Genomic DNA, 27,998 nt, shown 5'->3' on the forward strand with positions numbered 1-27,998 from the left:
CGCCTTCTATGGGCATTATGGAAATACCGTTAGCAAGATCAAAAGACCTCCGAGCAGGTGAGCCAAGCAGTGTTTGAATCTCGGTGAGAAGATCGATAGATCGATCATGGTTAGCTGTTGGCTGTTACCTGTGCTCCGTTGTGCAGAAATCATTTGCAAGCGAATCGATCGATCGATCTATCATTGCCAAAGCCATATAAGCAATACGAATTGTGGGTAGGAAGTCATCGCCATGCGAGAACCTTGAACCCAAAGAGACAAAGCCGCCGATGGAACGGCGTTTGAAATATAATTTTGAATGGGTCGCGGACAGTTTTGTGATTTTGATTGAGCTCCCAGTTCGCGGTTTATTGTGTGCGCTTTTTTGTTTCTGTTTTGTGTGGGGCCAATCGCCGGCAATCAGTGTCATAAAGAAAAACAAAAATAAAGATAAAATAATAATAACAATTACCAAATAACAAATAACAGTTGAAACGGCGGCAAATCCGCTTAGTAACTTCGCCCGCTCTCGAAAAACCCCATCTTTGGCACTCTGAAGGAATCACAAATGCGTCTGTGTAATTGCAAAAATCAACTATTGTTCGGTACAGTGAGCATCAATTGATAACATTTCCCACCCGTATAATAATAGCTTATTAATATTTAAATTCAATAGATAAATAAATATAAATAGTTAAATGTTTTTGTATTTCTGAACATTGATTGATATAAATTAACGCAAAACATTCGAGTGGATTTATTGATGATTTTATAAGAGTTAGTGCCATATTTGTTCCTCGGTTTTTTCGGGTGAATTTTTTGCGATGTCATTTTATTTATTATTTAGCTGCTGCTGTTTTTTTGCCCGCTTTAATTTTGTTTTATTTAATTTGCCTTTTGCGGAAGCAAAAAATGCTTTTCGCACTGGCTGCGTTGCTTTGCCGTCGCTTACGTCGTCGAATGTTACGGTACAAATAATGCGACAGAGTTTATTTCTGTTGTTGCAGTTTATTTCTTTTTTTTTTGCAATAGCTTTAAGTAGTAGTCATGTAATGTTATTAACGCCATATTGACATACATTTTGTGCACAGGCAAAAGCGCAGCAAAAAATAGAGAAAAATCTAAGCTAATTACGTGACGTTACGTACCTGTAATAACGCCCTCTCTTTTCCTTTTTTTTTGCACACACACCATTTACAGTCATACATCCACAACTCGTAACGAACTTTCCTATTTCAAAGTCTCGTTAAGTGAAACACTTTTAAGGCAACGGAGAGGTGAAGGACCAAACTGTTCAGTGTACTCGACGTCTAATTAACTTAATTATTGTTTTAATATCACGTATAGTTCGATTAATGGAAGCATCACTGTAGTTCTTCGTCTGCCTCCTTGCTGTCTTCTTCTTCTCGTTCTTGCACCGCATCACCGTCACGTATTTGCAATATGAAGGGGGCGTGGCCAGATTGAGTGTCGTGGGCGGTAGGCGTTGGACTACAGGTCGACCCACTTTCCATCTCTTTCCCACTCAACGTTCTATTCCCAGGGAAAAAAGAAAACACCAGAGCAGAACTGGGAACCATATGGATAAGAAGACTAAGTAGAACTAGAAGAAGAGTCATGTTAATTGCTTCGACACTTGACTCTGAAGAGGCGGAGGCGGATGCGGATGTGTATGTCAGTTCACTGGGTTAGATGGATAAGAAAACAAAGTTGATGCAGTTACACCTTTAGTTTTCATAGCTGAATTAAAGCCCACACGCTGAGAAGGATTTGGCAAAAGATAGTGGCTGGTGAACCCTACCATCTTTGATGGTATATAACGTGTTTTAAAACGAGAACCATTGAAATCCAAATGCAGTGTTGTAAAACATATAATACTGCACTTGCTAATGATTGTATTTGGTGACCCGAACTGATTCTCCGATCAGTTATAGGCAAATGATTCCATTTCCAATCGAATTAGTTCGTTTTGCTTTTACTATATGGCAGATAAGATAGCTGGCGGCCGTTGATTTATTTTTTCCGGTGTCCCAATATCGATTTATCAACAGCAAACTGCACTTGCACTTGCTCCAGACGGGGGAAAAAGAAAGAAAAAAAAAAACCAACAACAAGTGGCACGTGCTCTGCGCTGATGTTGATGCAAGAAAGTTTTGATGTCATAATAACAATTTCCATTTCCACAACCGTCCACCCCCTCTATCCAATGCCTCAGTCAACTGTCGAATTTCGAAAGTGAAAATGTGATGCTGCGATTATCAAATATGCATGTGCGTCCGTCTCTGTCGCGCGCCACTCTGCATGCATTATTCAGATTCAGATTCGGATTCAGAAGAGGAAGAAGCCAAACAAACATTGGAGTGGTGCTGCAGCAACCACACTCACCTGCACATGTAGACACCCACAGTAGTGTCTAAGATATGAGGTCTTCAAAGAGCACCTTACTTAGGAAAACTAAGTCAAGCCACAGAAATCAAAACTTTATTCCGAAATCATGAAAAGAACACAAGGTTACAGTTTAAACTTAAACTTAAATATTTTCTAAAATATAGATCGGACCATTTTATGTTTACACATAACAACTTTTTATGTAATAGCAGTAACGCATTATTCGAAAACACTATTTACATGTCCCCGACTGTGCCTGTGTTAAGGCTTCGGTTCTAAGCTGGCGGCCAAAGTGAAACCAAGGCCCAAACCAACTTCGTGGGTAGCGCATCTGTTCAAGGAGAGCGAGAGAGAGAGAGGGAGATGGAAGAGAGATAGGAAAGAGACGGGGCGAGAGAGATGCATTTAACGCCTCTGGGTTGCCGAAATAGGTTGTGGGCGTTGCAGCTTTACCTTGCAAGCGGCATGATAAGAGCCAAAGAGGAAGAAAAGAAGAAGCCCAAGAGGCAGATGCCTTAAAGAAAAAGGTAGCGAAGCAACATATCGACTTGGAAATGCTCTTTTCCCATAAGTTAAATATATATTTAGGTATTGAAATGTCTTTATACAGTTCCCACCATCTTGATTATACAATATTTTAAGCGTAGAACGGAACAGTTGGAAAACTGATGATATGCATATTAGCAATTAGTTAACGATCTCAATTGGATCTCCTCTGGCTTTCCTTGAGATATATGTATGTATGTACACATGTACACATATAAATGCATGCAAACGTCAGCAGAGCGTCATCATCGTCACCGCATTTGTTGCAGTTTGCGTTGCCCTTATTTGGGGTAGGGTATTATGGTAAGGTGAAACAATAAACACCAAATAAAGCATTTGTCAGATATCCATAAAAGAAGAGAGGCGCTGGAAGAAGCAGAAATAATAATATTGTTTAAATATTAAATTATTACAACAAAGTGTGCATAAATGAATATGGAATGATGCAAATGGAAATGCATGACACGTCGAGACACGATTGCAGTTGTTGTTTTCGCCCCGAATGGGATTGGAGCTTAATTTTTGTAGGTTTTTTTTTCCTTTTTGTTTTTGTTTTGGCCCAGGGAACTCGCATTGCGGATGACATAACCCCAAACGTCAAATGTGCCAATGGCAAATTATAGCGCTGAAACACTGGGATTACAATGTTGCGCCCACATTGTAAGATTCGAAATGTACATATTGACAACATACAGTTTCACTTGGTTAGGATGCAGTTCTACTCCAGGATGAAGCAAGCAACAACAACGCTGTGTGTCCAAATGTGTCCTAAAATACCATTTACCCCAGAAGAGCACAAATAAATAGCATTGTCGCGACGTTGATCGTTCAACGCCCATTGCAGGTAGCAAATGTGGTGGCCAAGATCGCGGGAAATTCGAAAGGGGGGAGACAGCCTAAAAATGCCGTGCTAAATTCCTAAGGAGCTTAAAAATAAAACGTTTTCTAGTTTTGTATTTTTGACTTTCACGCGGACGCACTCGGCGAATTATTTGCCGTGCTCATTGGGAATTTCTGCATCATCTCATCATCTAATGCTAATGCTAATGCCTCTACTGCGTTCTTTTATTTTTTTGCAGCACGCAAATTATGTGAGACAGGCGGCTGAGGATTATCTGGCACGGCGACAGGCCCGCAACAAATCGATGACCCGCTCGATGACCTCGGGCCTGGCGGGTCCAATTCTGGCCATGGGAAATGTCCACTACCTTCCGGCTGCCAAAAGTGGCACCTTCTTTGCCCGCGACAATGTTTCCAACTTTATAACCTGGTGCAGGTGGGTTCAATCTCTTCGCAATCTTAACTCTTAGTAACCTTATCTTATTGTTGCAGAAAAAGCCTTAAGATCATCGAGTGCCTGCTGTTCGAAACGGACGATCTGATCATGCGTAAAAACGAAAAGCACGTGATCCTGTGCCTTTTGGAGGTGGCACGTCGGGGAGCCAAATTTGGTAAGTTTCTTTAATATGCATAGTAGAATAATAGTAGAAAAATAGAAACTATTTTATTCTATTTGACTAGGAATGTTGGCTCCCATGCTGGTGCAAATGGAGCGACAAATCGATCGGGAGATCGCCGCGGACATCAAGGCCAATGGGGCTGGCTCCTCGGAGAACGGCACCCAAACGGAGGCACTGGACTCCGGAAATAGTGCGGCCACAACAACTACAACAACGACGACCACATTGGAGACGGATCTGTATGATGACAGCGATGATTCGGAGACCGAGGATGATGGCGACCAGAATCCCGTACTGATGTACGGACCCCAGCCCCAGATAATCACTAATGATCTGAAGAGCCTCGACGAAATGGTGAGTGAAGCGAATCAATTTTTCATAAATTTCACAAATTTTTGGTTCAAGTTGGGTGACCCAATATATTACTAGATTCTTGAAATTATGTGCGACCAACTCAGTTTATGATGCAGAATAAGCGCAACCAACTTGGTGTTCAGTGTCCGATCTTTCCGCTTTTGGTTTTTCATTTTCCCGCAGGGTTTTCCGTTCCCGTTCCCGTTCCCGTTCCTTTGGTGTCCCAGTCCCACTCCCAATGTCCACTTTTGGGTTTCTCTTTTTTATATTTTGGTTGTTTTTGTTTTCTATTTACTTATTTTCTGAGAGGGCTCAACTCACGATTTTGTTTGTTATTGTTTTGCTTGGGCTGCTGTTGTTGCTAGTTTGCTCATGTCCATTTTTAGCCATGGCTAAGTTTCCAGTTACGAAAAATACAACAACAAAACACGCCAAAAACAATACCAAAACAAATCAGAAGCAATTGAAACTGGAACTTTGGTTACTTTTTTGTCTACTTTTCTTTTTTTTGATGGGGTGTTATGAGGGTTTTCCAGATTTGCCTGCTGCCATGTTGAGATGTCAAATTAATTTGACAAGACGATGGTGCCAACAACAATTACAACAATTGCAATTGTCAATGTAATTGCAAGTGTGACGACTACTGCTGTCGTCACAGCAACAAAGGATGCGGATTGGTCAGGCGCAATGGAAAATCATTGACGGCCAAACTAATGAAAGCCAGGCAAACATTTCCTCACGCCGCCAGCAACATTGACAACAGCAACATGAGCAGCAGCAACATGAGCAACAGCAAAAGCAGCAACAGCAACCGCAGCAACAATGTTCGACAGCTGGCGGATGGATGGTCGCTGGATAGATGGGACATGGACCTGGACATGGACATGGACCTCCCCTCCTCCATCGTACCGTCCTCCTTCTCCAGCAAAAATCCACTCCGAGGCAGCCAATCAATTTGTGCAGCAGCAGCAGCAACAGCAGCAGCAAAAGCAGCATCAACAGCAGCAGCCAAATCAGCAAATAGCCTCAACAACTTGTCGAAAATCAAATGATGTGCCACCAACAGCAGAAACGAAACAAAAAGAAATGAAAAGAAAAAGCCACGATCATTTGTCGACTCCAAAAGTCTGGAGCTGTAGAGCTGTGGAGCTGTGGAGCTGTGGAGCTTTGGAGCTACTGGCACGTCCGCATCGCCGCTGTCTGTCTGTTCGGTCTCCAGTCGCTGTTGGTTAGTTGGTGGCATGCGATTTATGGTTAGGCCAGGATCACATCGCTATCCCCATCGCAATCCATGGCCAGCTAATCTCGTATGCGTCAGAGTCACGCCGATCCCCGATCTCTGGCAGATCGCTGGCGGATCGCTGGCTGGATTGCTTGGCCCACCTTCCACCATCCCCACCAACCGAAAGATTTATTGTCATGTCGGTTCCAGCTTGGAGCCACCATGGAGTTGGAGTTGGAGTTGGAGTTGGTCTAGCAGCTCAGCAGCTCCATCTCCAGCCTCAGCTCCACCTAAGCACGCATCCCAGCCCAGAAGGAGTTGCAAAAGTTCAAAGGTGCCAATGCGTTGCTGCTCAGCTCCAAGCTGCCACAAACTACAGTAGCAATGGGTTCGACTCGCAATCGGGGAGACCGAGCTGCTGGCAAAGAAGTTAGGATTAGGATGGAGGTGGGGTTGCAGTCAGGGCCAGAAACAAAAATACACTGCAAGTCATGAGAAACTTCGAAATATTTGTGAAAATGGTGAAAGCAACGGCACCCATCTAAATACTTTATTTCGCAAATCGCACTCGAATTCCGGCAAGTGGAGAATCAGACCCAAAGACAGGCCAGGCCAAGTCGTCATTTGTTTGTCTGCCGCCGCCCGCTGGGACGTACTGCTGATGGTGGAGCCAATGCTGACTTGCCAATGGTCTTGCCATGGATCCCATGGATCCCTAGGGCAAGGGTAGCCCCCTCGGTGTCCCTCGTAGACCGCCCTCTTCTCTCGACTCGCCGCCCCTGCGGATCATTTGTTTGTTGGACAATGGCAGCGCGTGAATTTATGCAGTGAAAAACTATTTGGTGACCCCGATGCTCGTCGCTCTGCTCCTTCTGCTTCTGCATCTCCTCCATCTCCATCTCCATCTCCACCTTCACCGCCACCTCCTCTTCCTGTGTTTTGGGCAAACTGCAACTGCAACAAACTGCCACTGCAGAAGTCAGGGAGTTAGGAAGTCGGGGAACTGATCGGGTCAGGCTTATGCAATGCTAAGGGTCAATCGAGGGGGGAGGAAGCCGCGGATTGGACACTTGGAGTCAAGAGTTTTTCTTCGTCCGCCGATATTGGGGAATTGGTACAGTGCCACTGAGAACATTTTTAGCTCGCGCATTGGTTGCTTCACATATTTGGTTCACACTCATTTCACTTAATTCGTAGTGATACAGATAAATGCTAATTAACGCAATTAATTTCAATTACAATACCTGTCATCATTACTCATGTATATGGTCATTTGTTGAAACGTATTTAGTTGGCAATGGACTATTATGGCTGATAGCATTCAGCTGATCAATTGCATTTAAAGCATATTTAATAAGTTGACTAGTCGTTATTTGTGATCGCTAATGTTCACAAAGAAAATTAATATATCTTAATATATCTTATACTTTTCATTTCAACAACAGGTCAGAGATCTAGTGGAGAAGTGCACATGCCCCTCGCAATTTCCCATGGTCAGAGTATCGGAGGGCAAATATCGTATTGGCGACACCAAAGTTCTCATCTTTGTGCGGGTAAGTATTTAAAGCCAAAATTTATAGTTCTAAGCTGAATCCATTGACCTATTAGATCCTTCGTTCCCACGTGATGGTGCGCGTCGGTGGCGGCTGGGACACACTATCACACTATCTGGATAAGCACGATCCGTGCCGCTGCCGTGCCCAACATCGCAGCTCCGTGGCCGCTCGCCTCATTCCCCGTCAGTCACCGAATCACAATCCGAGCAATGGCATCGAGCTTCACAAGGCGCAGGTGATATTCGAAAGGTAAGTACTCTTTTATTCTTTTATGACTTTCTAATATATTCCGTGATATTTAAAGCATCGGTTTCTGTTAAAATCATCAATATCTTCACACTTATGTTTGGGTTATCTTTATTTTTAGGTCACCGCCAGCAGCTCGACGCGTTTTCAACAGCCCCAATTGCAATGGAGGACCCGGAACAATATCGGGAACAGGATCATCATGTGGAACAGGAGTTGTGGGCGTGCCTGCGCCTCCACCTCTCCAGAATGGTCACAGTCTTTCGCCTAATTCGGGAAAATACCGCAGTCGCAGTCCGACACCACAGCGCAAATTCCTCAACCAGCAGGCGAACGGAGGAGGCAGTGCATCCGCGACGGGATCCAGCCAGGCAGTCACCACAGACGCCTCCAGCGGCCAACTGCTTGGATCGCCCAGCTTGACCAGGCGCTCCATGTCACCAAGTCCTCGCCGACTAATCGATATGCGCAAGAAACAGAGCTCTTTGGATTCGTACAGCAGTGGTCCGAAATCGCTGCCCGTCTACAGTTGCTCCTCGGAGGAAGCAAACGGTGGTTCTGGTGTCGGTTCGGCGGCAGGAGGTGTCGGTTCGGGATCCGGAGGATCGGGAGTCGCGAGCGAACAGGGTGGCGCCAACAAATTCGAGAACATTAGCGACAATGGCAGTGAGATCAGTGACGAAGGATACCGCAGTCTGGGAGTCATCCAATCCGGAGCCCAAAAACGAGAGTCCCTGCACAGTCAGGCTTCTATTGAGGACGCTGAAAGCAATGGTGAGTTTCTGAATTTCCCCAAGGTGCAAAGTGTTTTTCTATATGATTTTTGATGTCCTCATTCATCCTTAATATTTTTAGCGCGTCTGGATCAGACCTCAAGTGACTCGCAGATCTCGCCCTCTGATGAGCCGGCGGAGAAGACAACCACGGACATTCTAGAAGAGGAGGATCTAAATGGCCACGATCGTGAGGAGGACCATGAGGACTACTCGGTGTGCGATGGCCCACAATCGCTGCCAGCGATTCTTAGCGGAGCTCATAAGCTAAATGACAAATTTGAGCAATCAGGTGTCTTTATAACCGACGACGAAATCACCGTGGACATGGCCAAGACCGAGGATCAGTCGGTGGCTACCACTCTGGGTAATCCAACACCTAATCTCAGCAAGATTCCACGCTCTCCGTTGGCGCAGCGTCGTCGCCGCAGCATCGATAACAGTACTTGTGGCGGAGCTGGTGGAAGCCTGCAGGATTTGAGCAGCCGATCTGGTTTACCGGCTCCAGCCTTTAGCCGAAAACAGCCGGTTTATCGATCAGTTCGAGTTCGGAACTCTACTGGAGCCACGCCCACGCCGGTGGCGCCGCCCCGATCCCGTCAAGCTACCCAATTGCCCATGGTGCGTGATGTCACGAATACGTGGAGTGGACGAACCACGGGAGCACCAAAACGAAGACCACCCTGCACCGCAGATACCTTTGTGGCCCCCACAAATGGTACAGGAGCAACTGGTTCCTTCGAGCGCAATGGCAAAGGACGCTCATCGCAAATTCTCTACGACAGCAATGGGCGCCGTGTGAGGAGTGGAGCACCGGGATGCACCAGTTCGCTAACCACGTCGCCCGTGAAGAACCATGCTTCGTCGCCGTTGGCCCAACAACTCCTGGAGGCTGCCAGCAGCGCGAAGAACGATGCCCAGATTCTGGAGAAGATGAAGTCACTACTGTCACGCTATGCGGCCGGTAACCAAACAAAGGCAGGTGGTGCATCATCGACAACAGCGGCGAATAAGATCAACAGTAATGGCAAAAAGACACCGGTCTACGAGGACTTCACCACGGCCTGGGTGCACAGCAATGGTAATCTGGAGCGTTCGGAGAGCTGTTCTCCTCCAGCCAAGGCGCGATCCAAGCGAAGTTCCGCCGCCAGTTCCTGCGAAAGCAACCATTCAAATGCGGGAGTTGGATCCGGAGCGGCTGCTGGATCAGCCAGCGTGGTATCGCCCAGGCGAGAGAGGGGCATGTCCAAGATTCCGGCGCCAGTGCGTCATCATACAGAGCTTTACTAACAGCGCCGGCGGACGCCAAGCGTCCAGGTCCGTTTCCAAGCCAAGTCGAGGGTTTTCTGAAAAGCCTCCAAGTGAGCAGAGGAGCATGAAGATCGAAAAGTAAAGTGAAGTCACATGACTTCGGTATTGTGGGTAGTGAATAGTTAAGATAGGTTTAGAGCCAAGCTGGAATTGTCTGCTGCTACTGCTGCTGCTGCTACGGCGTGTGTGTGTGCGTGGAGAGCAGAGAAAAGGTAAAGAATCAGAAGGGAGAATCCCAATGAAAAAGAAGGTGGAGATCAGCCATTGAACGATTTAAACCAAAAAATATGAATGCGGAATCCTGAAACTGGAGAATTTTAATGGAAACATTGTCTCAAACGGCAAAGAATCGGAGGTTACCCCACTCCAATCCAAATGAAATCCAGGGGGAAGCCATAGCTATAGGATATATACCCAAATCAGAATCAGGATCGTTAAATGTCGAGTAATGAAGAAAGCAAAACTGAAACTGCCTCAAGGACAGACAGGGCAGAATCCCTAGCAGCCAGAGACTCCTAAGCATATCCCCCGTATAAACAGTTCTCTATCTGCCAATATTGAACCCCTGTAATCGTCAATATATAAGCTCTCAATTCTCTTTCCCTATAACCACTCAATATACTACGTTAATACAGAATTTCCAGTTTCCAGTTTTCCAACATCTTTATATGCATTTCGAAATAAGTCAGTTATTATTTTTTGCGACGTTGTAGGGTAACAGCATTTTCTTAACCAAATATAAGCATTTGATTTGTATTTAGAGCTAGCGTCGAGCTAGGATACCCCCAATAAGCTTCGATCTGCGCTGATCTAGGGTAATGATGATTAAACCATATATACAATCCAAATTTGAGACTCGAGTAAAAATTTTAAATCAATTTTTTGTCTAGGCCTAGAACAGGAATTTTAAATCTACACCAAAACCACAAGCATTACAATATTGAATATATCTATTTAAAAGCATAAAAGCATAAAAGAACACACACACACACGATCGCAAACACATAGAGGACGCATACCTAGTTTTCTAGAAATTTTTAAAGTAAAGCCAACAAAATTCTTCAGATTCGATTTGTAGCGAAGCAGAATACATTTATTTTTGTACGCTTGAACAGAGGAACCGTTCGTGGAAGGAAGGGATCGTGGGATCTGGAAAGATGAATAGCTTTTAGACAACTCGACTTTTACAGTATAGCTCTATATATATATACTATATATACAAGGAAAAAAGAAGAGAGGAGATCGGTTAGGGATATAGCAAGCATAGCTAGGAAATGAAGCGACCGCCCCCGCATTATAAGAAAACAACTTCAATAAGTGGGTGCTCCTTGGTCTGGGAACTCCAAAATCAGGCTCTTCAAACCCACAAAACTGCACCAGCAAAAAAAACACATATGCACACACACCATTCAAGGGATACAGTGCGTTTCGGGGGTGTAGTGAAATTAAAGGAAATTAAAGGATGGTTAGTTCGAATTTAAATACACGATAAATTAATTCAATTATAGTGGAAGCGATTTCGAGTACAGCTCTAAAGCGCACTGTATTCATCGAGCATTCAAAATATACAAAAAACACAAAACAAGAAAAACGGTCACAAAAAAAGAAAAATAACTGAGAAACCATAGCTTTTGAGAGGACAGAAGGAAATCGTTATAGAGTTAATGGCACCGTTGAGCGAACGAACGAACCATAGCATAATTTTCAGAAACCTTAAATATCTACAACTATTGAACATTTATTGTATGATTTCATTTTTTTTTTGTTCTTTAGATTTAGCAATGTTAACATATAGTTTAGTACATCGTACCTATGCATATAAATATATATATAGATTGTAAATTGTGTTTGTCCAATTGCCCACATGTTGTATAGTTCTTATGTACTCGTAAAATCGGCCTTAATGTTCAGTCTGTCGATATCTTGTATCAGTTACATTTTGTATTTGTATTCTTTTCATATAATTTGTATTTCAATTTGAATTTAAGTTGCGTTTTTCAGCTTTTTATTGTACACCAAATGATACCAATTTATGTATATGATAACTCGAAGCGGCGTGAAAGATCGCAACCAAAATAATTAATGATTAATTGTTTAACAATTAAATTGTTCCAATACACCCACATACACTCACATAGACAAAAACACCTTACACACACACACACACACACATGGCCCGTGGTGTAATTATAATTATACAGAATTAAGCAATTGCCCGATTTGTATGCCAAAAGGTTGATAACAAATCGAACAAAAGAAAGGATGATAGTGCACCACGGGTTCTCGAGCGCTGGCCATGATGAGCATCGCATCGCATATATATATATATATGTACTTGGATATATATCGCAGAACATATAAAGTGTATTTTGAATACAGCTAAAGTGTAATTATCAATTCATTTCGAAAGCAAACTAACCACTACAAATGGAATAGATTAGACCGCAAGGGTGTACACTAAGCGAAGAGCAGCATAATTGATTTTAATCACAAGAATTTAATTAATAAAAGCCTATATACAAATATATATAAAAACCAAGACAACCACCACTCGTTTTAACTTAATGCCCTAGCTGGGTGTTTATTTATCCACATATACCACGTGTGCTGGAATCGAAGCAGTGCCTAGGTATTTAGCAATACATATAGTCGGTTTCAAGGGTTGTTATCATATCTAGAGATCGCCGAAAGAATCCAGTCCGCCGCCCGCCTCCTTGCCAAACTTGGCCTTATCCTGACTTTCGGTCCAGGCCTTGGCGATCATTTGCTTTGTCTTGGAGTCACCATCGTTGTACATCTTCTTCATAATGTTGACCAGTGCCGATTCGGGGTTTTCGCCATCCTTGGTCAGTTCACTATCCTGCTTCTGCTTCAGGCGCTTCTGGATGGCTGTGAGCACGTCCCAGTTTTCGTCCTCCTTCACCTTCTTCAGGTAGATGGCCACCATGTCGGTCTTGATCTTTCGGTAGCTCTTCTCCACATTGATACTGTGCAGCAGATTGTTCACGGTCAGCCCAAAGTCCTTGCCTTGAAGATCTCGCACATGGAGCTGCAACGAGTTTGGTGTGTAGGTGACAGTCACGTTCTCCTCCGTGCAGGCCTGCACTCCGTTCAACGTGATGAACAGCTTCACGAACTTGGCGCTCTGGTCCCAGCCGTAGTCGGTCAGCTCGTGCAGATATCTGGGGCATCAAAATGGGGATGTATTAGTGGTAAGTGCGGGCTCAATGAAGAGATTTCGAAATCCTAGTGGACGCTGGATTCCCCGGACTCTGGATTTGTATCATCCACTTTGCTCACCTCTTGGCATCGTTGGGCCCGGCTGCCTGTCGCTCCGCCGCAATTTTGGCCTTCATCTCCAGGTTAACTATCTCCCGTTCCGCCTCCGCTTTTGCGGTGGTCAGCACGCCTTTTACGCGGGCACCTTTCGCCTGCTGCAGGAAGGCCGCAAGCTCGGCCACATCGCTTTTCAGCTGTTTGGTTGGATTTCATTGGTTTATTTCATTGATCACTTGTTCGAGCACCACTTGGACTTACCTGTTCGAGTGACATTTTCTGTGTTGTTGCTTTCAATAACCGTTGACAAACTTTTGCAGGCTCGCAGAAATTTCGAGCAATTCAATGACGCCGGCGCCCGTACTGAATGTACTAAAAAACGCATAAAGCGTGGCGAGCACGGAGCACATTGCGAAAAATACTCTTTCATGGTATTTTTGGTATATTCAATGCCAGCTTTGGCGCACTTTGTAACAACTTTTTTGTTATTTAATAAATAAGTATATAACTGTTTTTTAAGCAGACACATGTATTCTTGATTAACTAAAATTTAAAATAGGCGCAGTTTTGATCCAATAAAGAGCAGTTAACTAGTTAATAATTTCCCATTATTACCAACAATTTTCAGTTTTATTTTGACCTTAACTCAGACTTCCGCCGGAAAAGCGATTTTCCCGCCAAATCAGAGTGACCAGTTCAGGGTAGGGCAAGGTATTTGGTATTCTATTCTGGCCGGGTGGCAATCATACTGACCCCATAGTCTCGAAAAAACCATCGATGGCATCGAACCGGCTGGAACTAAACCATCGATATTATCAGTAGCGCCATCGATGGTTTGATACCACCTCAGCTCCCGCGGAACGCCGAACCGACCGACCGACCACACAATCCAGACAATACGACCAGTGACCAGTTGTTAATGTACTCCATCCAGGGTATCCACTTTCAACAAACGGACGCTGCGCCACAGCCAGAGTTCCGGGATTAAAGGGCGGCGCAGCAGGACACCGGATTGCGGATAAGCAGGAATTCAAGTGAGTAGGCGTTGACAATTTTGGGCACTGTCGCCCGGCAGTCCATAAGGCTAATGACATAGTGTCAACCTCAAGTCCCAACTGTTCGGAAGCACTTTACTTTCCACTTTGGCCTGGCAAACAACAAAATTTTCCAAAAATTCCTTGTCGAAATTAACTGTGCTCTTTACAGGCTCTTTTCTAGCCCCGCAATAAGCCGTTCAAGCACTATCAACACGCCGATGCCCAGGAATAGTGTGCTCCTGAAGAACAATGGCCGATCGCGTTTTGTGCCAGGAGATGGCAACACCGGGCAGTCACTATCGTCGCCCCAAAACGGGTGTTGCAAGCGCCAATGTGGTGTACGCCAACGGAGGCGGATCCTGGCGTGCCGCGCCAAGGCAAGTCCAACGGCAGCCGAGGCAAACCGTTCAGCAATATGCCAGCACTCTGGCAACTGGAACCGCGGGCAGGCATGTGGGCAAAGCATCCACTGCGTCCGTGGAGGAGCAGCCTGTGGAATCCGTAGGAGCTGAAGTCATGGGTCTGCCCGTCACACCGCGTACAACCAAACAGGCGCGCAACAAGAGCGAAGGTAAGTTCAGATCTACACCAAGGTGTAGTGCACAGCAAATGAATGTAATTGGCAATCCTTTGCAGAAGCCATCAATGATCTCCTCACACGCATCCCGGACATTGGCAAGCTGTTCGATGTGCACAGCCGGATTGGCAACGGGACCTTTAGCACTGTGCTGCTGGGCACACTGCGGCGGGAATCGCATCTGCCGGACAGTCTGCGCCGCAAGTTTGCCATCAAGCATCACATACCCACCAGTCATCCGGATAGGATTATGAAGGAGCTGCAGTGCATGACAAAAATGGGGTAGGTTCTTCGCTTGCTTCATTTCCTGTTATCCTGTGCCGCATCCTTATAGTATCGCATACGAATTCGGTGGTTCGATGGTAGAGCCACCCACGCACGCTTCTTCGTCCTCGTCTGCGTCAAACGCCGTTAAACGACGTCAGCCGCCGGCAGCGGCTCCATCTACGTCATTGCAATTTATTTAGCCGCACGAACGAGCGAGATGGCATGATTGTAGCGTTCGTTTATTGCACTTTCACACGCCATTCACGTGCCCATTTACAGTTACATTGAAGCCCTCTCGCTGCACAGCGAGAAAAATGCCGCATCTCTCTTTGCATTCATTTACGCATTTCACATCACTTTGATATGCGAAAAATGTTCGATCTGAATACATTTCACATTTGTTTATGCAAAATCGCATCTGCCCGTGCACAGAGAGAAAAGGAAACCCGATTGATATCGCTGTGTTATGATTAGTTCCCATGAAATTATAACTTTGCTCACGTAAAACAACCAGGTTTGTGTTCCAACATGGAACAGAATTCCGAATTCGAAACCCACCGCTGCCTAATGCATTTAAACATGCCATTATAGTCCTCAGATATATCATAATTTCTTACCGTGTGGCAGCTGTACGGTTTGTTTACAGCCCGCGCACATCACACATGCGTGGTGTGATGGTACAGACTGTAGCATATCCTGCAATCCCAGCTGCCTGTTATCGATTGGTCTGCCGGGCAAGGCGATTAGATTAGGCGATTAGGTGGCAAAATCGGTTCAATACCGCCTCGAACCGGAGGAGTTTGGGGCAGTATCGTTCGTCACCGGTCAGCTCATCGCTTGGCTGTATAATTCACCCAAAATAGGAAGGAGAGAGCGAGTGGGCAGTATTTTGTGTGGGCGACGTTGCGTGTTTGACATAAGCCGGCTGCCCGCCCCCTGATTACCCATCGTCCACCGCCCATCTTTTTTTGCCCCTCGAAGAGACCCACTGCCAGCTACGATTTTGTGTCTATTCAAGCCATTTGCGCAAATTCCGCAGACCCAATTGCGTCACAGCCGATGATAATTATGACTGGGCCATGCCGAGTGCTCCCTCACGTATTCACATATGCCGCTTGCCCCCTGTTCCCTTTTCCCTGTTCCGCACCCGAAGGCCCAGCGCCCAGTTCGCAAATCGCATCTTCCATATCGCCCATCGCCATCGCCCACAATCGAGCTGCGCGACTGGCTAGAAAAGCCGCTTATCAAATCGTTGGTTGGTCCTTCGTTGATTTGAGCTTTTTTAAGTTATACCGATAACCAACACTCCACTCAGACATTTAAAGTACTTGTAATATAAATACCTAATAAAGTTCTTTTTAATTACTACGAATTGGCAAATTTAGGTGTAAGCTATATATATCACAACTATTCAGCCGAAAATAGCTAGAAATCAGGTCAGCACTGGTTCTGCGTGACGTCGAAGAGTCACTCTCTCTTTCTATCCCTCTCTCCCTCTCTCTAAAATGAAGTGGGCGGAAGTGTGTGGATATCCCTGTTTGTGTTGTGGTTTTCCCACACGAAACAACAACAAAGCAACATAAACAAGAAGGTAAAGCTGACATGGATCAATCCTGCTGTTCAGTTCAATCTATCCAACGCAGGATTAGCTCAATCATATCATACTACCTTTAAAATGAATCAGGATGTTGGTCAAATCACTGGTTAGGTTAATTAAAGCCAATGGCTGCGTATTGAAAACTATAGCTGCATACGAGTATATAACTAATCTATTGCTTTCCCGCTCTGTTTCGCTTTTCAGGGGAATCGAGAACGTGGTGGGCATCCACTGTTGCCTGCGTTGCGACGCCTCCGCCGCTTTTGTGATGCCCTACATGGCGCATGACCGATTCCACGACTTCTACACGCGCATGGATGTGCCCGAGATCCGGCTGTATATGCGCAATCTCCTGGTGGCCCTGCGTCATGTCCACAAGTTCGATGTCATCCATCGCGACGTGAAGCCGAGCAACTTTCTCTACAATCGACGCCGACGAGAGTTTCTCCTGGTCGATTTCGGCCTGGCCCAGCATGTGAACCCACCGGCTCTGCGATCTGCCGGATCCATCGCCGCCGCCAACAACAACAATAGCAAACGACCACGCGAGCGTGAAGCAATCGATGCAGTGCAACAAAGTGCATCACCGGATGCTGGTTTGGGCGGAGCTGTTAAACGTATGCGTTTGCACGAGGACTCCAGCAAGATGCCCCTGAAACCGGTCAACGATATTGCGCCAAGCGATTCGCAGCAGCAGCAGTCAGTAGATGGGTCCAATCCCGTCCAGCCACAGCCGGTGCAGCACCAGCAGCAGCAGCAACAACAACAGCCGCAACTGGCGCAGCTGGACCAAACACCCTCAACGCCATCGGGCAGCAAGTACAATACGAATCGAAATGCCTCGACAGCGGCGGCTAATAATGCCAAGTGCTTCTGCTTTGCAAATCCCTCGGTTTGCCTCAATTGCCTAATGAAGAAGGAGGTGCACGCCTCCAGGGCAGGAACACCTGGCTATCGGCCGCCCGAGGTCTTGCTCAAGTACCCAGATCAGACGACTGCCGTGGACGTTTGGGCGGCGGGTGTGATTTTCCTTTCGATCATGTCGTCGGTGTACCCGTTTTTCAAGGCACCCAACGATTTCATTGCTCTGGCCGAGATTGTGACTATTTTTGGAGATCAAGCGATACGGAAAACGGCCTTGGCTCTGGATCGTATGATCACCCTGAGTCAGAGGTCCAGGCCACTGAATCTGAGAAAGTTATGCCTGCGTTTTCGCCACCGTTCCGTTTTCAGTGATGCCAAGCTCCTCAAGAGCCACGAATCTGTGGACGGAAGGTGCGAAGTATGCCGGAATTGTGATCAATACTTCTTCAACTGCCTGTGCGATGACAGCGAATATTTGACAGAGCCACTGGATGCATACGAATGCTTTCCGGCCAGCGCCTATGATCTACTGCATCGCCTGCTCGAGATTAATCCCCATAAGCGGATCACCGCCGACGAGGCACTAAAGCATCCATTCTTTACGGCCGCCGAGGAGGCCGAGCAGACGGAGCAAGATCAGCTGGCTAATGGAACGCCGCGCAAGATGCGTCGACAAAGATATCAAAATCACAAAACGGTGGCCGCCTCACCGGAGCAGCTCAAGCAGCAGGTGGCCCTTGATTTGCAGCAAGCGGCCATTAACAAGCTGTGAAACTAGTCCACATACATACATACGAACATACATACACTTGTACATAGACTATACCCAGTTCACATATCATGATTGTATATAGACCGCACACACCCACCTCCCGAGCACATCTCATTTTTGCAACAATACCCAACTCCCTCTCCAGTGTACGATGTCCAAGCGCCCCGCTCGGCCACATTTACTTACCTCAAGCTGCAAGAAGATGAAACCAAATGAAGCACGCAAGCCACACAACATACACACACAAACACATACATATGTAGATATATATATATTTAAAGAAACGTTTCAATCATGAACAATGGGCAAGGAATACCAATACCAAAAACAAAAACAAACGAGGAGAGATTGATTATGAAGTATGGCTGAAAAGGCTACAAATTGTTGTACATTTAGGATCATGAAGGCGACCCAAGTGCATGGCCACCACCGCCCAGTGGCAGAGAGTTCTGCACTATCCATCATGTTGTATAGTTCGAATAGTCTTATAGGTAACCTAAGTATAATTATTGTATATCTGAAAACCATGCGAAACGAGGATATAAGAGCGAAAATATATTTATACCATGAAGATTGAATGAAGGCGTGATTTTCATTAATCCACAAATGGAAACATGGACAAATATTATTTATTTCCTTAAACAAGTGCATCGGGATTTTTGTACTTGATCAAAGGGAATGTAAAAAGTCATACAAGTTACAACTATAGAACTCATAAATTAAAGTGTATTAATAGAGCACTTACCACCATTAGAAACTCGTATATTTACATTTCTTTTCAATTTTACATTATTTAATTTCATATTACACATACACATCACTTTAAAAAAAAACAAAAATAATAATTGATTACACTACTCACATATTTTAGTGATCATATTTTTTGGGCACAATCATAACATACACATCACAAATCACTTAAAAAAAATAAAAATAATAATTGATTACACTTCTCACATAATTTAGTGATCATATTTTTTGGGCACAATCATAAAATACACAGCAAAATTAACTTAAAAAAAACAAAAATAATAACAAAACACTCGCGATAGCAAAATGCACAAAGTCAGCACACAAACCATTGCACACTTTTAGGTGTGCGAGAGAATGCCGGTGAAACGCGCACACATACATACGCACGCGCGCCAAAGCAGAATAAGTTCAAAGGAGAATAGCGAAATTGCAGAAATTCACCGATTTCAGCCGTTTAAATATGAAATACCGAGGCAAACGCATTGCCCGTACCTGCGATCCCTGTTTAACTGCACTTTGAAACACTTTTCGACGGCAAATGAAGCTGATAATTAATTAATTTCAATTTTTATGCGCGACCGCCATTGCGATGTGTTAACCGGTGCGCACGGACGAAGAAAGTGACCGTTTGCGGAGAGAACTTGAACTTTTGAGCTGCAGGAGAAATCGTAACGGTAACTAAAGCTTTGCAAGCAGTTCTGTTTGCTAGCGCTGAACTACTTGTTTGAAGTTGCTGATCTGCGGCCTCCTTTGCTCGCATCAAATAAAATATAATTTTTAATCGATTTAAGTAGGAAAAAAATGTATTTAAATAAAGCAGTTGGGGGGAAACCAGAAAGTCCAGTTCCCGAGGGCCTCAAAAACTAAGATAGATCAAATAATTGGATCATCTTCCGGCTAAGTCTCCATTTTCTAAGTCTCCAAACTCATACAAGTTACAACTATAGGACTCATAAATTAAAGTGTATTAATAGAGCACTTACCACCATTAGAAATTCGTACATTTACAATTCTTGCTATATGTATATGTACATATGTATGTACAAATACACATTTTAATTTCACATGATTTAATTTCATATTACACATACACGTCACAAATCACTTAAAAAAAATAAAAATAATAATTGATTACACTACTCACACATTTTAGTGGTCATATTTTTTGGGCACAATCATAACATACACATCACAAATCACATAAAAAAAATAAAAATAATAATTGATTACACTTCTCACACCATTTAGTGATCATATTTTTTGGGCACAATCATAAAATACACAGCAAAATTAACTTTAAAAAAAACAAAAATAATAACAAAACACTCGCGATAGCAAAATGCACAAAGTCAGCACACAAACCATTGCACACTTTTAGGTGTGCGAGAGAATGCCGGTGAAACGCGCACACATACATACGCACGCGCGCCAAAGCAGAATAAGTTCAAAGGAGAATAGCGAAATTGCAGAAATTCACCGATTTCAGCCGTTTAAACATGAAATACCGAGGCAAACGCATTGCCCGTACCTGCGATCCCTGTTTAACTGCACTTTGAAACACTTTTCGACGGCAAATGAAGCTGATAATTAATTAATTTCAATTTTTATGCGCGACCGCCATTGCGATGTGTTAACCGGTGCGCACGGACGAAGAAAGTGACCGTTTGCGGAGAGAACTTGAACTTTTGAGCTACAGAAGAAATCGTAACGGTAATTAAAGCTTTGCAAGCAGTTCTGTTTGCTAGCGCTGAACTAGTTGTTTGAAGCTGCTGATCTTCCGCCTCCTTTGCTGGCATCAAATAAAACAAAATTTTAAATCGAGTTTAAGTAGGAAAAAAATGTATTTAAAGAAAGCAGTTGGGGGGAAACCAGAAAATCCAGTCCCCGAGGGTCTTAAAAACTAAGCTAGATCAAATAATTGGATCATCTTCCGGCTAGGTCTCCATTTTCTCGGCTTTCTTGCGCTTCGTTTTGGACGTCGAGGGCGAATCGGTGGCGTCTGTGTCCTCGGGCACCTCCTCCACTCGGATCCTCTTGCCGGCGACCACGTCCTCCTTCGATGGCTGCGTTTCCATCGACCGCTTCTTCGGCTTCACGAAACTGCCACGTCCTGCGGCGCGTTCCGCCTCCTCGATGCTGTACGGCTCGATCTCCAATGCCTTGAGTCGCCTCTTGTGCACCTTGGTGCGGAAATGTGCCTGCATGGCGGTGTCATCAATGAAGTACTTGGCACAGTGGACGCAGTAGAACTGCGCGAATCCCGGCTTGTCGAGGTCCACATTCTGATTAATCAGTTCACCACTCCGGGTGCGCAGGTCATCGTCGATCTGGTCGAGATCACGACGGCGATTCCGCACACGCCATCTCCTCTGAAGATGGGTATCGCCATAGTGCATCTTCTTGCGCTTTGTTACCATTCCCATTTTGCTGGCTTTTTATATATGTACAACTTATACGGAAAATATGAACGTTTGTTTTGGCACGTGTTTTGGTTGCCAGTGGGGTTTTAACTTCTGCTGGTTCCCTAGGTGTTTCCTAATACCTGTAATGCATTTAGACATTCAATTGATATACCATTGCAGTAATTTTGTGATTAACTTTACCTTCTGAGGGAGAATAAATGTGTTTTAAAAGTTTTACAGATTTAATGCGCACAAAGAATGTCGGAGACGATCCCTGGGCGATAGGTTCTTATCGATATGTGGAAAATTGTGGGTGTGTGCACACTGACCCACAGCTGTTTGTATTTATTCCAAATAAATACTAATAATTCAAACTAAAAGTCAATTAATGTGCTATTTGTGGCGACTATAAGTTGTATAATTAGGTGTATTACTAAGCTAAACTTCATCTACTTTGAACGTTGCGAAACTCTTTTTTGGCATTATTTAGTGTCTTTTCGTGGACAGCGCTCTGTTAAATAAAAAAAACATATGTTTGCAATTAATTCATCAACAATCGTGCGAACAAGTTGTCTGCGGGCGGACGGTGCGCATTTTCTTTTATTATTATTTATTTCCTTTAAGCAGGAAGTAAAGTAAGCCCCAAACATATGAATATATTAACAGATAAAGTGCTAATGATAATACAAATCGGGTGTGTGGGCTAAGTGCACACCCGCAAAACAAACGCACACACATGTGCGATTGGATAACACTGTGAAATAGATCGGGTTTTACACTTGCAAAAACGATTAAAGCAATTATTATTTTTCATAAGATGCTGCAGCCGGTCCACTATTGCTATCTCGCTTGCTCTCAAAGCTCAGCACTTGCAGCTAGTGTGTGTGTGTGTGATTTAGTGCAAAAAGCAACAACGAAGCAAAAAAAAACAAACTGTGATTGTTGTTAAATGAGCGGTGGGGTTTTGTTGGGGAAGGGGGGGAGGGGTTGGGTTCAGAGGGAGCGGGACAGCAGTTGCATGCATTGTAAAAAATGTACGATTGTTTGGCATATTGGCATTTTTCGTTGACTGTCTGTTTTTAGCTAGACATTCCGTTGAGTTCGTCACTTAAACCGGCGTTACAACATACATACATTGTTACAACTCGAGCAAATTGCCCGCCAAGTGCAGTAAGTACAACAACAAGCACACATACGAAATGCATGAAAAAGAATAAACTAAATTAAAAACAAAGTTTAGGTGTCCTTATCGATAATCAGCGATTGCATACCGATTGCGATTATCAGTGCCAATCGCTTATCAGTCAATTATACCGTTACAAGCACAATTAACCGCCTATCTGTGTTTGTGCGTTGAGTGATATGTGTCCAAATTCAGATTGAGATCATTCAACTCTCTTACTGACTCTCTTGCACATGTGATATAATAGCTCCCCCGCCCGCTCAATAGAAAAAACTCACGCACTGAACGAAAATAATCACTCTCGCTCTCACAGTTGTGGTTGCAATACACATCGGTCGTGATTTGACATTTCGCAAGTGCTGCGAGTGTGTGTGTGTGTGTGTGTGTGTGCAGAGAAAAGGATGGAGCTCTCTTTGGGGAGATCAGCTGATGAGATGAAGCAACGGTTAATGCCATTTGTCCATGCAAATACACAGAAAAAAAGAGTATTGTAGCTTGACCACTTTGATTTCCCCTTATATTACTATTTCGATCTACAAGACTCTTTAATATAACATGAATAATGAATAGGACAAGCTGAATCATATGCATCACGGACATTTCAGAACTTTTATCTACATTTTTGAACTATTTCGCTGAGTCTTAGCATTTAGCAATTTACACATATTAAAGCATAGGATTTTTTGTTGAATGTTGCTTATTCACTGTTACTGAATACAGATAAAACTGAAAAATGAGAACATATATTTAATAACAATATCAAAGGGGAAGTAGGTATATTTCTCTCTGTGCAAAGACAAAGCTGCTAATGCAGGCGACTAAAAGCGAGAGTGACAGAGGTGAGTAGGTCCAACCGGTTTGTTCCGTGCGTTAGTTTTGTGCTGGTTTAATTATCAGAGGCGCTGAAACGGGGTTCCAATTGCCGCCCACAGAACCTCCCAAACGATTCCATATCAGCGATTCCATTGAAACCAAACAAACCACAGAATGTTATCTAAAAGCTACGCAAATTTACCCTGAACTTTAACTTTTCAGTACTTTTGCACCGCAATTTGGTTTCCCCCCACCGCCACCGCCACCGCCCCTGTTCAATGGTTATTTCAAAATCGAAATACAATTACTGCATCCAAGAGTGGCAATTATGTTGTGTATGTTCTCTTTTCATTGGTTATTTTGAAAGTCTTGGGTTTGCGTACCGATCATTGTCTTGAAAAACAAATTACTACCGCAACAGAGCTAATTTTCCTTTCGTTTCGGGCCAAAACCAAAAAGAAATAGTGGCAAGCCAACCAACCAACCAGTTAACCAGTTGTGCCAGTCCAGTTCAGTTGGATAACTATTGAGTCCATCGCTTGGAGGCCAAAGCAAGCCGTTCCTCGCCAGATCTTCGCATTCAGAGGTTTCAAATGTGCACTTGTATACCTATTTTTATAGAAATTTCGCCGCTTCAGACTCCAGAACATGACGAAGAATTCCAGCGAAACGGGTTTTCTAACACGATTTGAATTCTAAAGCTCGCTTGTGGCTTTGTTTGTTTCTACGAGATGTTGAATGCTGGGATTAATTACAGTGAAAAAGGGGAGGAATACGTGTTTTAACTCTTCAATGGAATTTGCGGATGTGCTTGTGTTCATTTGTGTTCAGACAAAAATGCTAAGTGCAATGCGCACTGAATCGTTGTGATAAGCCAGCCACTGTTGTATGTCGACCTTTTCAACTGAGTGACACTTGGTTTTCTACGAGTAGCGAAGGGAATAGCGCAACAAATTGAAAAGTATCATCATCAGTTAGGATCATTTCAAGGTTCTTCCCTATACCTGAACTCGTATCAGTGAGCCTTCTGCCATCCAAACCGCACATCCTGTCATATCAGCGAGCTTCTTGTACTGCATGCCACAAGTGGCTCGATGTGCGAGCATGTTCCACTGATTACCTTGTACTGTGGTGTCGCAGCAGCGCCTTATCACCGAACTGCGAACTGCGATATTAACCGAATGCGGTGAGCCACAGAGACAAAGAGAAGTGGAATGAATAAAGCTACCAGCCCCGTTTAATTATGGCTCGCAGTGTTCCCATTTGCAGAAGTGGCACAGCAGTTGGAGGAGTCGTAAGCGACCCATTTTAATCCAGGTTAATCCAAGGTCAGGGGGGATCATTTGGGGGGGGGGGGCTGAGTGAGTGGCTAACGCAGTTTCCTCCTCCTTATCCGCTGGGTGGAGCACGCGTGGCAATGTCTGGCATTTTCATTTCACATTCCACAGCGAACATTTCGCATTCGTCGTTGAACGAACATTCCCTTCGCAGATGTGAAAGGGAAAGGGAAGGGAAGGGAAAAGGGCGGAGGTTGGATTGTTCAGGGATTGACTTTCTAATTGAGATATATCGGTTTGAATGAGATTTGGGGCTTGGCAATTGACCCGCAACACACGTGAAAAGCAACCTTTCGATTTACAAATGCGGCAGAAACTAGAGCTCGCAAGATTTGTAACTATAAATAGTCAATATAATGTATAAGATTTAATATATATATCTGAGTTAATGCAAACTATTATTCAATTGTCATTGTGCGATGGCTTGGATCTTTAAATCATTCGTGGGGAATTTATGTGAAGAAAGCTCTATTATCTTGACCGCTATTGTAGCCATTCATATCTTTTATATGTACACTGTTTATTATTCACTTACGACTTACGAGTGGCAAAGATTTAATGCGACTTTCACCCCGTTCTCCTTTGCAGTCATTAATCGCAGATCCACAGTAAGAAGTCGGTTAACCAGCAGCTATGGACCACGCCCATCACAGTGCGCCCGGTGTTGGTGAGTTTCGGATTTGGATTTTGATTTGGACTTGGATCACAACCTTGATGATTTCGCATAATCCACAGATCACTCCATGCACCACGATCATGCGGGCATGCACCACGACCACAGCGGCATGGCTGCGGCGACGGCGTCTCCATCGGATCCCGCTTCCATGTTCGACCTGATCCCCGACACCAGCGATTTGCAGGCGAGTCACGCGGGCCACGGTGCCCACAACCATGGCGGTGGCTCTGGCACCGGAATGGAGCACATGATGCCCATGGCGGTAAGAGAACGTGATTTAATGGTATTCCTTATAATTGCCAATTCTCCATGGTCTTCGCAGTTCCACTTTGGCTACAACGAGACGATCCTGTTCTCCTGGTGGCACATCGAAACGGTGGCCGGCTTGGTCGGCTCCATGATCGCCATCTTCCTGCTGGCCCTGATGTACGAGGGACTGAAGTACTATCGCGAGTATCTGTTCTGGAAGACATACAATCTGCTGGAGTATCGACCCGTGACGGGGCCCCAAAGAAATCCGGAGGCACCGCGCATACCATCGCCGGCAGCGGCAGCTCCCTCGCCCGTGCAGTGAGTTCTGGATGATAATCTATGCTATCCCTTTCCTGCCGCTAAGCGACTTTGGTTAAGCATGCTTTTTGCCCCCCATCCATGCTCTGTAGCTTTGTAGCTTTGTATCTATTGTATTTATTACTTGTTGTATATATTAATCTTAATGCCTTCTTCTTTCTTCTCGTTTCGTTTTCGTTATGCTGTTACCCGTTAAATCGTACAAAATCGTTATCGCTACCGCTACCGCCTCATATTCTGATCAATACCATCAATATCAATATCAATATCTATATCTGCATCATCATCAATGCGCGTCGCTCTTCATTTGTAAATTGATCCATCTCAAAAACCAAAACTAAAAACCAACAAACGTAAACCAATTCAAACCAAATTCATATATCGATACGCTCTGCTGTCTCGCCTCGTTAATTTCGTATAATTGGCAACTGTGATTCACGCGACCGTAATTGAAACTATACATATATATTGTAACTCAATCTGATTCTGTATCTGCATCTGCATCCGCGAATCGCATCCGCAATCGTGTGGTGTCCCACCCGGCACGCTTCGATCGATCCTTTCTTAGATACGTGGGCGAAGTTGTGCACAAGCAACCGTAAGTATCGCTCCATTGCCCCCAACCCAATTAACCAACTGAACACTTGACCAACTGCCCAACTGCCCACCTGCCCAATCAATATATGTAATATCCCCGTCTCTGTATAATTTTGTTGCCTCACTTAAATTTGCATTAGTTACATCCATGTTGTTCGCTATCCGATATGTCCGATATACCCAAGCGCCGCCAGTTAATGGGAAAAAAGCAATTGCGAACGGCTGCGCTTCGTTTTACGTATCGGCCCACAAATTGGCCCGTAATTTGTACAGATATCTGGCTGGACCGCATAATATATATGCTTACACTTGGTTACACACCTGTACACAGTACACAGTAGTTCGAGTTGGCAATTAATCTGGAGTCTAACCCTAATCGTTAATGGTAGTTTAATCTAACAAATGGAACTTTAGAGCAGGAGTAATCCCAACCCCAAGGATCACCGATCTAAACTTATATATTTCGTTATGTTCTTTACCAGTTTGTTACGTTCTTTTGATTTTGTCACGTTCAATTATGTATCTTCCGTTGTCCTGCTACATTTGTAAGAGCTAAATGGTGCCAATTTCAAACTAAATGTAACTCTTTCGATGCAAACAGACCTTCGATGCTGTCGGTGAACCACCTGCTCCAGACGCTGCTGCACGTGCTCCAGGTGACCTTGTCCTTCCTGCTCATGCTGATCTTCATGACGTACAACGTGTGGCTCTGCCTGATGGTCGTCCTGGGCGCCGCCGTTGGCTACTTCCTCTTCTGCTGGAAGAAATCGGTAATCGTGGACGTCACCGAGCACTGTCACTAACAGAGGACGACTCCCGGTAGCCTCAGCCGCCGTTGTCTCACAGAGATGGAAATGGATCTGGAACTGGATCTGGAGATGGAGACGGGGGCGGGGGCGGAGGCGTTGGAGGAGCAGATGTTCATCTAAAGGAAAGGCAGAGGCGTTGGTGCTAAGCTGGGAACCCAGGAAGCTCTCATCCCCACAGGAAAACACACACTTCAACACACCCTGCAGCACTTGCTATTCTCTAGGTATTAGCCTATAAACTATAAATCCAATCCCATGCTGGCCGTAAACGATGCAACCGCTGCAACCGCTGCATCGTTTACAATACCGTTTATATACCGACATCAAGATCAACTATGTAGGAATATGTCTATCTGCTGTCCGTAAAGAAAGTGTAATTTATACAAGAGAACAAATTGAGCGACTGGCTAGCGAATTGTATAAAAGTTAAGCAATGCAAAAATGACTTTTTTCTATTGGTACTCAATCTATGTTCGCAGGATTCCCACAAAAGCAAATATATTTTTTTTTTATCATTACTAATATACACCATTTTGTAACCCTATTATACGATTATGATTATTATTATTATTTGGTAATAAACTCCATTCTTTTTTATATATACATATTATATATATATATATTTATACATCA

The 27,998-nt window shown here is 44.3% G+C and overlaps 5 protein-coding genes across 10 annotated transcripts in view; 3 read left to right on the forward strand and 2 right to left on the reverse strand.

The window, feature by feature from the left end:
- Positions 1–12,286, forward strand: part of LOC120457402 (GAS2-like protein pickled eggs) — a 49,604-nt gene extending 37,318 nt beyond the window's left edge. For both annotated transcript variants that reach the window (XM_039644996.2, XM_039644995.2), the window contains exons 4-10: positions 3,993–4,189; positions 4,246–4,364; positions 4,435–4,727; positions 7,395–7,502; positions 7,558–7,754; positions 7,873–8,525; positions 8,607–12,286. In XM_039644996.2, coding sequence (XP_039500930.1) covers positions 3,993–4,189; positions 4,246–4,364; positions 4,435–4,727; positions 7,395–7,502; positions 7,558–7,754; positions 7,873–8,525; positions 8,607–9,814 — 2,775 coding nt within the window. In that variant the 3' untranslated portion in view covers positions 9,815–12,286. The remainder of the gene's footprint in view (positions 1–3,992; positions 4,190–4,245; positions 4,365–4,434; positions 4,728–7,394; positions 7,503–7,557; positions 7,755–7,872; positions 8,526–8,606) is intronic.
- Positions 12,287–12,389: 103 nt separating this feature from the next.
- On the reverse strand, positions 12,390–13,526 carry LOC120457414 (calcyclin-binding protein). Its single transcript, XM_039645012.2, has 3 exons — positions 13,373–13,526; positions 13,136–13,308; positions 12,390–13,017 (listed from the first exon to the last, which is right to left on the reverse strand). Exons 1-3 carry the CDS (start codon positions 13,385–13,387, stop codon positions 12,510–12,512), a joined length of 696 nt encoding a protein of 231 aa, XP_039500946.1. The 5' UTR covers positions 13,388–13,526; the 3' UTR covers positions 12,390–12,509.
- Positions 13,527–13,873: 347 nt separating this feature from the next.
- LOC120457407 (cell division cycle 7-related protein kinase) lies at positions 13,874–18,803 on the forward strand. The gene is made up of 4 exons (XM_039645004.1): positions 13,874–14,145; positions 14,318–14,719; positions 14,785–15,007; positions 16,794–18,803. The coding sequence occupies exons 2-4, from the start codon at positions 14,398–14,400 to the stop codon at positions 18,223–18,225; spliced, it is 1,977 nt and encodes a 658-aa protein (XP_039500938.1). The 5' UTR covers positions 13,874–14,145; positions 14,318–14,397; the 3' UTR covers positions 18,226–18,803.
- Positions 18,804–20,795: 1,992 nt separating this feature from the next.
- Positions 20,796–21,720, reverse strand: LOC120454989 (zinc finger protein 593 homolog). The gene is made up of 2 exons (XM_039640785.1): positions 21,582–21,720; positions 20,796–21,520 (listed from the first exon to the last, which is right to left on the reverse strand). The coding sequence occupies exon 2, from the start codon at positions 21,399–21,401 to the stop codon at positions 20,913–20,915; it is 489 nt and encodes a 162-aa protein (XP_039496719.1). The 5' UTR covers positions 21,402–21,520; positions 21,582–21,720; the 3' UTR covers positions 20,796–20,912.
- A 115-nt stretch (positions 21,721–21,835) lies between these two features.
- Positions 21,836–27,975, forward strand: LOC120454988 (high affinity copper uptake protein 1). 5 transcript variants are annotated; one of them, XM_039640781.1, is made up of 6 exons: positions 21,836–21,966; positions 25,302–25,380; positions 25,449–25,651; positions 25,712–25,959; positions 26,528–26,557; positions 27,158–27,975. In XM_039640781.1, exons 2-6 carry the CDS (start codon positions 25,347–25,349, stop codon positions 27,357–27,359), a joined length of 717 nt encoding a protein of 238 aa, XP_039496715.1. In that variant the 5' UTR covers positions 21,836–21,966; positions 25,302–25,346; the 3' UTR covers positions 27,360–27,975. The 5 variants fall into 5 exon arrangements, with proteins under 5 accessions (XP_039496715.1, XP_039496714.1, XP_039496718.1 ...); XM_039640780.1 differs by having other exon boundaries at positions 21,873–22,015; XM_039640782.1 differs by lacking the exon at positions 21,836–21,966 and adding an exon at positions 22,475–22,550.
- The last annotated feature ends 23 nt before the right edge of the window (positions 27,976–27,998 follow it).

This window comes from Drosophila santomea, chromosome X, assembly GCF_016746245.2.
Source record: "Drosophila santomea strain STO CAGO 1482 chromosome X, Prin_Dsan_1.1, whole genome shotgun sequence".
Classification (NCBI taxonomy): Eukaryota; Metazoa; Arthropoda; class Insecta; order Diptera; family Drosophilidae; genus Drosophila; species Drosophila santomea.